At 55.3% G+C, this 10635-nt stretch overlaps 1 protein-coding gene across 1 annotated transcript in view; it reads left to right on the forward strand.

The window, feature by feature from the left end:
* Positions 1–892: 892 nt before the first annotated feature.
* Positions 893–10635, forward strand: part of LOC105503311 (signal peptide, CUB and EGF-like domain-containing protein 1) — a gene marked incomplete at both ends in the record, with an annotated part of 54677 nt that continues 44934 nt past the window's right edge. The window contains 2 exons of the mRNA XM_011930168.1: positions 893–1018; positions 5380–5496. Coding sequence (XP_011785558.1) covers positions 893–1018; positions 5380–5496 — 243 coding nt within the window. The remainder of the gene's footprint in view (positions 1019–5379; positions 5497–10635) is intronic.

The following is a 10635-nucleotide window of genomic DNA, read 5'->3' on the forward strand; positions in this document are numbered from 1 at the left end:
ATTTCCGTTTGTTTGTTTGACTTTTAACTTCCGACGTTTTTATCTTTATTACAACCAGCAGGGTGTTTGTGTTTTTAAATCTATTCTGTGTTGCCATATACCCGTATTTAAAGTGGACGGGGTCAGGATTGAGCCAGTCCTCCTCTGGAACAAGAGGCCGGTGTGTCCCGGGGGAAGGAGGTCGCCTTGTGCGTGTTCGCCGTCCGCAGTCTTCACTGCCGCTCCCCGAGCTGGCTTCGCTCCTGCCTGAGCTTCCTGCGGGTGGAGGTGGAAGGCAGGTCACAGAGCCGGTGGGGTGGCAGGCAGAGGCTCTTCCCTTTCATCTGCCTTGGCCTCTTGATGGACTTGTGACCTACAACCTCTCACTTGACCCCTGACCTCATAAATTCTGGAAACGCCTCACAAATCACCAGGAAGATAAACATCAACTGAGGTCAACGGAAGGGGGTATGAGCCACTCCAGGCAGACAGAGAGGGGAGATCCAGTCTGCTGGGTGGATGGGGGTACCCTAGAACCATGGGTGGCTCAGGAGAGGGGAGCAAATCACCCTGACACAAAAGTAGTTCCTCAGACCACACGCTGCAATCTGACCTAGAGCAATTGCTTGGTCTCTGTGGGTCACGAGGTACCATTTACAGTGCAACCCACAGAGCAAAGCCTGAATCTAGGCTTAGGCACCGTGCTCTTGCTTTCTCCCTAAGGGATGTCCATGTAGATGGCTGCTGCACACACACATATGTGTGTGTGCACACGTGCATGTGTGTGCATGATACATGCAATGACAGCCCGTTTGATTGTTACATATCATTGGCTGTCCCCTTTCAGTCTGAAATTTTCTCTGTCCCTCTCTGCCTGGTCCCCAACCCGTCTCTTGTCTGTCTCTCTTCCCAGAGGGTATGAACTGCATGAACAAAGACCATGGCTGTGCCCACATCTGCCGGGAGACGCCCAAAGGTGGGGTGGCCTGCGACTGCAGGCCCGGCTTTGACCTTGCCCAAAACCAGAAGGACTGCACACGTAGGTAGATGGAGACAAATGGGTCAAACGTCCCATGCGTCTCCTGCCATTGCTTTCTGGAGGGTCTGTCCAGTCTGCTGGGCTTTGGCCAGGGAGGGTCCCCAGCCCCATGGGGTGGAGAGAAGGGCAGGGCCTGAGGAAGGGGCCTGACAGGGCATAAGGGACAAGGGTTGTGAACCCCAGCCTTGGGGATTCCCGCACCAAGCATGGCATCACCAGTGTAGCCCCAGGCGCTGGGCTGGATCTTATGGCAGCCCCTGAGCCTAAGCTCTGCAGCAGGAATGGTGGGGCCATGGCACAGAGGTCTACAGGACCAGGTTTGTCGACGGGCCTGGGAAGCCCCTGGTAATGAGTAGTACAAAGAAGGAAAAGAGTATGGTTCTGAAGTGGCACCATTCTGGGCTGTGCTGACCTTTTCTCCGGGACCGAAGATCAGAACTCTGCACACCTATAGTCCCAACTTCTTGGGAGGCAGAAGCGAGGATCACTCTAGCCCGACTTTGAGTCCAGCTTGGACCACATAGCAGGACCGCATGTCTGAAATAAAATTTAAAGATCAGAACTCACAATCTGACCCCTGCAAGGCTGCCTGCCGATGGTGATACTCTGGGAGATCTGGGCTGAATGGGGCCTCTGGCCAAAGACACCATTTCAGGATCTGCTTGGTGGTCTGCCTACAGGGCCCACGTGTAGTCCAGCCTCTTAATGGGGTCACACCGTCCCCCAGTAGGAGTAGGAGCCAGGAAACCAAGCAGAACAGTGGCTGAACTCAGAAGCTTGGGAGCCAGCACATCCTCCCCACAGCTGCGTGGGGAGACGGTGGGATGGGCCTGTCCTCGTGGAAGATGAGGGCACCAGGGATAGCCAAAGTGATGTCGTATTTGCCCTTTTTTACAAAGAGCCAAAGGAGACTGCTGGAAGCACTTTCCATCTCTGGCCAGAGACAAGTGCCTCATTTCAAGCCCACTTTCTAATGCAGAAAAATGTTAGGGAGAAATGTCCAGTTCCAACTCCCAACAGAGAAGGTGGTCGTCACCCTAGCTGTGGAAATGAGAGACCGAGGCTGCCCTGCTGTCATAACGAAAATGACCGTTCTTCCACCCATCATTCTGTGGAGAGTCCATCGTCCACAGTCACTGATCCTCTCAGTTGTCATCAGCTGTCCTGTGGGTGCCTTGCCACACCCTTCCCGACTCATGGTCTCCTAGAACAGTCACCAAGACCCTGGGGACCCACGTACGCCAGATGTGATTCGTCCATTCTCCGAAGTGGAGGTGCTTCCTTCTGCCCCAGGTGTGGTCTGAGGGGCAGACCACCTTTCTCTGTGTTCCTGGCTCTTTGCTGCGGGATGGCCAAGATAAGCTGTATACTGTCACCCAGGGCAGGACCAAAAGGGGCAGTCTCAATTGGAAGTGCCAGCCTCCAGCCCCAGGGCTCCAGCCAGGCCCCCTCTCCACACCAGATGGATTCCTTTAGCTGCAGAGAAGTCTTCTGCCCCCGGCCACCTCAGAACAGAAGATGCTGACTCCAGCTTTCCCAGTCCCCCCTGTTGTGTGATCTGAGTTTCCTCATGAGAAAGGCCAAGGTCACAAATGCATGGAGTCAGCAGGCTTGTGGATAGCCCTGGCCAGAAGGACAGTGCATTCCCTTAGGCAGAAGACAGGCCGAGGGCCTGCTCTGACCAGGCCCTGAGCCCAGTGCCAGGGAGAGGCTGCAGGTGGCCTGGCTGGGGCCAACTTGCTCCCTGACCTCGTAGTACAAGCACTACAAGGAGGAGGAGTTTGCTCAGAGAGCATCTTCTGAGCGCCAGCCTGGTGTGAGAGGTCAGGGACTAGGCAGGGCCCTGTGAGCAGCTAGGACAGCCCCCACAATCCTCACCCCAGCTGCCCCCGCCAGGGAAGGGCTCACCCCTTGCCTGGAATATGTGCTGGCTTAAGAAACAGCAGTCCCACCCTCTCTGTGGATGGCTGAATATCACCAAGGTATGGAGAGCCTGATGTGATTTCCGGGACCTGAGGCCTCCGGTGAAGGGCCTGCACAGGCGGCTGCCCAGCCAGCCCAGCTCTGGCTGCTTCAGTGAGGTTCATGAGGCAAGGCTGGTGTAAAGTTAGCTGTGAGGCATTCGCTCTAGTCCTTGAAGTCACTTGCCTTCCAGGAAATTCCAGATCTCAAGCTGGGTTGGGGGCTGAGGCCTGGCTTAACCAACCAGCCTCTGTGGCTCAAGAGGACTGCAGGGCTCTGAACCAAGCTATCATCCATCCAGAGCCCAGGACCCACTCCAGGGCTGGGGTCAGAGGAGGTTTTCTCCATCCTTCTGTCCGTCTCACCAGAGCTTGAGCTCAGACATCTCTGTGTATAAGCCATAGACTCTCCAGTACTCGAAGGCTTGACCCTTGAGGGTCTGTGAGACGCACAAATGACTATGTGGAGGGAACAAGGGCCCCAGAGCCTGCATCCCCCTTGAGTTGCCTCAGACAGGCCTCCATCCTCATTAGAGTCACTTTGGGGGCACAGCCTGTCTCCAGGAGCCTGGAGCTCAAAAAGAACGGCCTTCTCCCCAGCTGCACCCCTGTCCACTCTGAAACAGGAATCTCCTGGGTCCTAGAAAGGCACACGACGTCCAGCCCAAAGTGGGCTCCACCTGGATCTCTTCCCATCGCCTGAGATCTGCGTGGAGCTGCAGCCTCCCGGAATCGCTGGCTTCCCTGGGTTCCTTCCTGGCCATTGAGACAAGCTGTTGAGAGATGAAAGTTGAGCCGTCATCCAGGGTGTCAGCTCCACCCCGGAGAAGAGTCACTCCTGAGGAGAAGGGGCTGGAGGGCTTTGAGCTTGAAGCCCAGTTGTGTTTCTGGAAGCATTTTTCAGGTCCCTTAAATTTCTCCCTAGAAGTCAGCTCCCTCCTCTGGATGGTCCTTGGCCCCCTGTGGAAGAGGGAGCAGGCACTTAGAGCCTCTGGTTACAGAGGACAGCATCTGAGGCACTGAGCAGACACCTGTCCCCATATCAAGCCATTTTCTTGACATCCTCCTGACCCGCTGTGGAGACGGCACATGTCCAAGGTTGAGGCGCCCCGTCACTCAGGACAGGTGGGCAGGAAGGCTCTGCGTCAGTCTCTGTGAAGGAGATGAGCTGAGAAGTCAGTTCTGAAATGTTTGAGATTCTTCTCTGGGAGTTGCCACCCACTGACCTCCTTCTGGTACCAGCTGTGCTCAGGGGTCAACCTAATAGAACAGAATTGGTTCAAACTCTCAGGATTTGGGATTTTTGCCCCCTCTAACCATACTTGGTCTGAGATTTATTTTTGTATATTTGATCATTAGGGTTTTGCATAATAAATTAGAGTGTAGCTTGAATTCTAGACAGATGGTTAAAGTATCCAAGAACACGCCCCATACTGAGGTCCTCGTGCGCATTTGCGTTCAGGTGATGGGCGTGCAGCTGTCTCGCCAGCATCGCAAGGCAGGGGCCTACACCCCCTGGGGAGCACCTGGGTCACCTTGCTCCCCTCTAGAGATCTCTCTCACCCTGGAAACGGACCATGTGTTTAAATAAACTTGAATTTGTAGTTTTATCTACTTCAGACTCCTTTTTGTTCTGCCCCCTTTTCACCCAACCCAGATTGCTGATGTGAAACATGTTGAGATTCTGGGCTGAAAGGCACCAGATCCTCCAGGCCACAGGCATTGAAAACAGTGGAACGTGGTTATTATTTAGGTGATTTTCAAAACCGTACCCCAGATGACATTAATTTGCATGAGTCTGTCTGTTCGGACATTGCCGAGCTCCCAGAGGATTAGGGCTTTGAGGGGATAGAGTTTGAGATGGCCCCTGGGACTCTGAGCGGGGACGTCCGTGGAGACAACCACATGCCCCGAGACAGACAGAGGAAGGAAAGCTCTGCCAGAACGAAGGAAATGAGCGTCACCTGGAACCATGGGCCGCCTTGTCCCTCCCCCGACAGCTTGACAAGTACGTCCTGGCATTGACAAACATGTGCCCCATCGAGACAGGCAGCTGTAAAGGGTCCTGCAGCCTGGGAAGGATGAAACTGTCTTCATCTAGCGCCATCTGAGCGCATCAGCTCTGTGCCTGCTCTGATCAAAGCCTAGACGACCCCAAGTCCATTCTGTCCCACCCCACCCAGTTCAGCTATAGGGAGTGAGTGACTCCAGGCCTGGTCCCTGGAGGGGCTGAAGTGCAGGGAAACGCACACCCATTGCCCGGCAAGCCTCATGACCCTACCCACTGATGCTCTTAGGCCTCAGTTTCCCCAAACCCTGAAGGAAGCAGCCAACACCGACAAACTAATCGTTTTTGTTGTTCTGTTTATACACACGTGTGTACACGTTGGGCCTAACTAGTAACCTGTAACTATGGAAACAGAGGCTGCCAGCACAGCTGTGAGGACACAGACACAGGCCCCACGTGCGGTTGCCACCAGAAGTACGCCCTCCACTCAGACGGTCGCACGTGCATCGGTAAGTAGGCACCTCTGCCGCACACCACCCTTGCACCCCCCGCCCCCACCCCCTATGCATGCACCAGCAGGGCCAGCACCCTGCCACATCCGGGTTCCCTGGAAGGAAGCTTCAGGGAAACAAGGAAAGGCAAGCCCATGGCAATGGTGGGGATGGCCGGCACCCCTGGGGAAGCTTTCTGGGGAGGCTTCTCTGGGACCGCAGCCCCCAGGACTAGGCTCTTCTGCTTTGTGTTCCCTGGCGACACCTGACGTGGGCTCCCTAGCAGCGGGGGTTCCACACATCCTTGTCCCGGAAGTGAGGGGTGGCCCCAGGCAGGGGGTGTGTGGGGAGAAGGGAGGTGTACACACCTAAGACCTTCTGTTCCAGAAGCCCAGGTGTTTCCTCCCCTGATATGGAAAACAGCCAGATTTAGGTAACTGCACACAGCCACGTTAGTCGTGGGAGCTGCCCACAGCCGTCTGGAAAACCGAGAGGTTTCCTCAGAACTCTGCTTTGAGTGGTCACTGACTAAACTCCAGGGGAGATAGACAGTGTGGGCCCTGCGTGGTGTGGTGTTTTCACTGCTGGTCTCTCCGAGCTGCCGGGCCCCTGCTGACCTTTCTCCCCAACCTGAAGTCTGCTCTTCCCGCCGCTGCCCCAGCCCGTCTCTCACCTGTCACACGGAGTCTTGATCTGAGTCTCCGTCACCTCCTTCCTCCTGGTCCCTATTTCCAAGAGGAAGCTTGAATATTTGTGATTATTTCATGCCATAATCACTAGTAGGTTTTTTTCTCCCATTTAAAAATAACAGCAAATTTTTTAACTGAGAAAGGGAGGAGTTTCAAAGTTGGTGCCAGAGTTCAACCCTCCCTGTGCTGGCAAACGTTAGAAACCCAACACAAGTCAGTTATTTTTTTAGGCCCCACTTCTTATTGTCAATCTGGAAGATAGTTCTTGAGGGAGACTCAGGGGACAGGAAAGGATTGGTCGGCAGACAGAAGCCCATGAGGCCAGGGTGTGCCCCAACCCCGCTCTGTCCCCCAGGACGCTGCTCCCTTGGGTCTCAGGGAGCAGGGCCTGGGCGGGTGCCAGGCTGTCACCTCTGTAGTCGGGGCTGTCATCACGGGTTCTGCTGCCTGCGGTGGCTCTCCCTTCCTCTGTGTGGTCTCTTCTTTCAGACAACCATTTGATATTCCATTTTGATCTCATTTATCTTGCTTTTCTGGTGATGGTCCCTGATTGCCTGTCTTGTCTGATAACTGACGTTCATTAATTGTTTTCAGAGCCAAAAGCCAAACCAAACCAACCAACCAATTGAAAAAGAATTAAAAGCCAAACCCAGTCTCAAACCAGTGTCTCTATTGCAGCCTGATCCCATCTAGAACCTCCTCTCCTCCGGCCTCTCTCCTTCCACTGTCCGGCCCGGGACTCTCCCAGGCCACCCAGCCTCCCTCCTGTCTCGTCTGCTTGAGGTCTCCCGCAGGGTTTGCCGCCTCTGCTGGAGCCGACTCTGCGGCCACAGGGACAGTGCAAAGAGCTGCCGGGCCAGACACACCCAGCCTTTGTCTAACACATCTTGTCTCGTCCACCGAATCATCCTTTCTTCCTTTTTTATTTTTCGATGTCTACTGCATGTGAAGGCCCCTGCTTGGATCTCCTTTCTAAAGTAACTTCCCCAGCCCCACCTTCCCTCCCCTCTCGTTAGAAATCACCTTCCTTACCCAGCCCCTGCTGCTGCTACTTCCACTCCCGGCCCGGAAGAGATGCCTTCACCTGCCTTCGCCCACTGTTCATCCGTGTCCCCCTTGGGAACGAATGTCTCCACACATTTCCCTCTGAGCAAAGAAAATCAACCCAGCTAACCTCACCTGCCCCTCCACAGGAAGCCTCTTGGCATAGCCAGGATGCTCCCTGGCCCGCTCAGGGCCGCTTGTCCCCTGCATGCTCCTAAAATAAGGGATCCCTCTTTGCATCCTCTTGTTGAGCACTTGAATGTTTAGCCTTAGTCCTCTATAGACAAGCAGGCAACCAGTGCTGCCCAAATCGATCCCGTGGTTTTTCTGTCTATTCTATTGGATCCATTGTGTGTGTGTGTGTCTCTCTCTCTCTCCTATGTTTTGTTCTTAATTTTGCATGAGTGTTGACACCCCTTCACATCCCTGTGACAGAGCCTCTGCTGTCTCAGTGCATCCATCACCGGACCTTGTGGCCCTGTCCCCTTGCCCTGTGCCTTGTCCTGTGCCTGCCTCTCCAGCCTGAGCCACGGGGGTCTGTAATCACTTGTGTCTCCGTAAAGCACCATAAAGCACCATGGTGGTGCTTTCTGCTTCTGTGGCTCTCTGGCTCTCTGCAGACAAGTCCTGTCTGCCCTGACCTCAGCCTCCTCCTCTGTCTGCTTGCCCATGGGCCCTGAGTCCCCTCTGTGTCCCAGGTCACTTTGTGGTCATTCCTCCTTTCCTGCACGTCCCCCCGCCCCCGCCCTCGCTGCCTCTCTGCTTTGCCCTGAACACCCCCACCTTGGAGGTTCCTGGGATTAGCCCCTTGGCGAGGATGCCGAGCTGGCCAGCGTGCTGTGTTGGCTTTGCGTGCACCACGCCGAGAGGCTGACTGTCTTGGGCCGCGGGAAGTGGGCTGTCATTAACCACTGGCTCCGTGTTTGTCCCTTACTTGTGTTTTAGAGAAGGATGAGGCTGCAATTGAGCGCTCTCAGTTCAATGCCACGTCAGTAGCTGACGTGGACAAGCGGGTGAAACGGCGGCTACTCATGGGTAACACTTTTCTTCCACTTCCTTTGTCGTACTTGCACGTGTGTGTGTGTACACGTGTGTGTGTGCACGTGTGTGTGCACGTGCGTGCGTGCGTGTGTTTGCATATGTTTGCATGTGTGTGTGCGTGTGTGCGCGCCTGTGTGCATGTGTGTACATGTGTGTGCAAGTGTGTGTCTCGGGTGTGCACTGGCATGTGGACATGGGCGTGTGTGTGCTGTGTGTGGGTGTGACATGTGCGTGTGGGGGCATATGTCTGTGTTGGGTGTGCCCACGTGTGTGCAGTCCCGCATGTCGTGCGAGTGCGGGGGGCTCCACTCCAGGTGTGAACTCACTTTTTCCTTTTTAAAGTTTTTACCCTCCATCAAACACGTTTGTTCTTTGTTTGTGTGTTTGTAGCAAAGAACCCAGGGCTAGTATCCACTGGCCTGTGCGTGTGAGGAGACCTGTGCCGTAAAGCTCCCCCACTTGCGTAAACACCCATGTTCACAGTTAGGATTCAGCAGCACTGAGACTCAGCCGCAAAAGAGGGCATTTGAGTAGACGGGTCTGGGCAGAAGAGTCCTTACCCGTCTCCTCTCCTGGGAGGGAAGCTACCAGCCAGGACCTCCAGGACCTCTCAGGGAAAAAGCCACCTGCTGCTCAGGGTGTCCTGGGAGGCCTGCTGGCAGGGCTGATCAGGGACCGATGTGAGGAGAAAGAGAAGGAAGAGGAAATATCACTGCTCTTGGACAGAGCTCAGTGTGTGCGCAGTGGAAAGCAGACTTCCTCATCTACTCGTTCTTCTCTGTCAGTCAGTTCCACTGTTCTGCTGGCCTCCGGGCTTCGCCAGCTGCCCAGGACCTCCTGAGCATAGCTGTGGTCGCCTAGGGTTGTCACGACCTTCTTAATGGCTCTCAGACAGCTCACACCAGTGTTTGCAGCGATGGGGTCAGGGAGTGCAGTCTCCATTTCTCTGAAGAAGAGACTAAGGTTCGCTGGGGTGCCCTGGCTTGCCCAAGGTCACACACCACCCTGCAGGGCTGAGCTCTACCCAGAAGTCCTGACTATGTGTAGTGTAGGGCTGTCTCAAGCATCAGGGTTACAGGGGCATGTGACGGTCAGAGCCTGAAGGTCCCAGAGAGGTGGCTTTGTTTCATGGCCCTCTTGTGGACCTTGGGGGGACCCAGGCATCTAGAGAGGAAGCAGGAGGGAGGTCTGGGGGCCACAGGGGATATGGCCTTGTGTGCTGCTGAGAAGGCTTCAGGCCTGCTCACTCCTTAGGGGCTTCGAGGCGCTCATGGGTCTGGCTGATGGTGCTCTATGAAACCTAAGTCCATGCTGGACAGGACAGGTGCGGCCCTCTTTCTCAGATGGAAAGAGTAAGGACCAGAGAGGTCAGAGCATTAACCTCTGGTCACACAGGCAGACAGGGCAAGCTCAGGCTGGAAGCTAGTTCTCTGCAAATTCTCTGGACGGGTCTGTCTTGTTGACTCGGACAGTCCAGGTTGGCCTGGGAAGAGCCGGAGATGGCAGATTGGGTTGGCTTTGAGCCTCCAGCCTCAGCCACAGCCAACAGGTATGATCACTGCCCTCCAGGCAGGTATGAGTCAGTGCTATGAACTTTCTGGAAGGGTGGCTGGGGGCAGGTGGAGGGAGCCCCAGAGATGTCAGTGTTCTGAGGCCACTCTCAGGTCTCGGGGCCCAGGGCCCTCGGTCTCACTTACTAGAAGAAGTGGGCAGTACCTTCTGAAGCCAGAGCTCCACAGCCAGGCAGGACCAGGAGCTGGGGCCCCTCAGGTGCCCCATAACCTTCCCAGCAAGAAGATGGGTGGTGGAAGAGGACCGCGCTGGGTTGGCATCCTGTAAATGGGTAGTGCAGGGTGGGGAGGAGGGCCTCTGTGCTTGCGTTCAATAATGAGAGTCAGTGGATAAAAGCCCAGAACCAGACCCCGGAGCGGGGTTAGGAAGTGAGGAGGGAGGCCCTGAGAATGCAGGTAGCCTCAGCCTGGGTTTGGGAGACTGACTGAAGGAACAGGTCAAGGAGATCTCTGTGTCAGGCATCTGTGGGGACCCTCCCCTGCACCCCCACCTCTGTGATGATCAGAATCCTCCTGTACCACCCCTTAGAGCTTGTCCTGCCCCAGACAGAAGAGACTTCTCCAGTTTCCTCCAACACAAAGCAAAGGGAGAGCCAATAGCCAAGGCCTCACCCCTGAACTAGGAATCAGATTCAGGCTTCTGAGGAGGGTCAGTCTGGGGGCCTCAAGTCTAGAGCACAAGTGAGCCCCTCTCACAAGCTCATCACTCTTAGCACCATCTCCTCTAAGAACAGCCTGTGGGGTAAAGACACAGGATCCTGCTGGACTTCAGGCCCTAACCAGTAGCTCCTGATGAGGTGTGGCTGCCCCCA

Source organism: Colobus angolensis, unplaced genomic scaffold, assembly GCF_000951035.1.
Source record: "Colobus angolensis palliatus isolate OR3802 unplaced genomic scaffold, Cang.pa_1.0 Scaffold846, whole genome shotgun sequence".
Classification (NCBI taxonomy): domain Eukaryota; kingdom Metazoa; phylum Chordata; class Mammalia; order Primates; family Cercopithecidae; genus Colobus; species Colobus angolensis.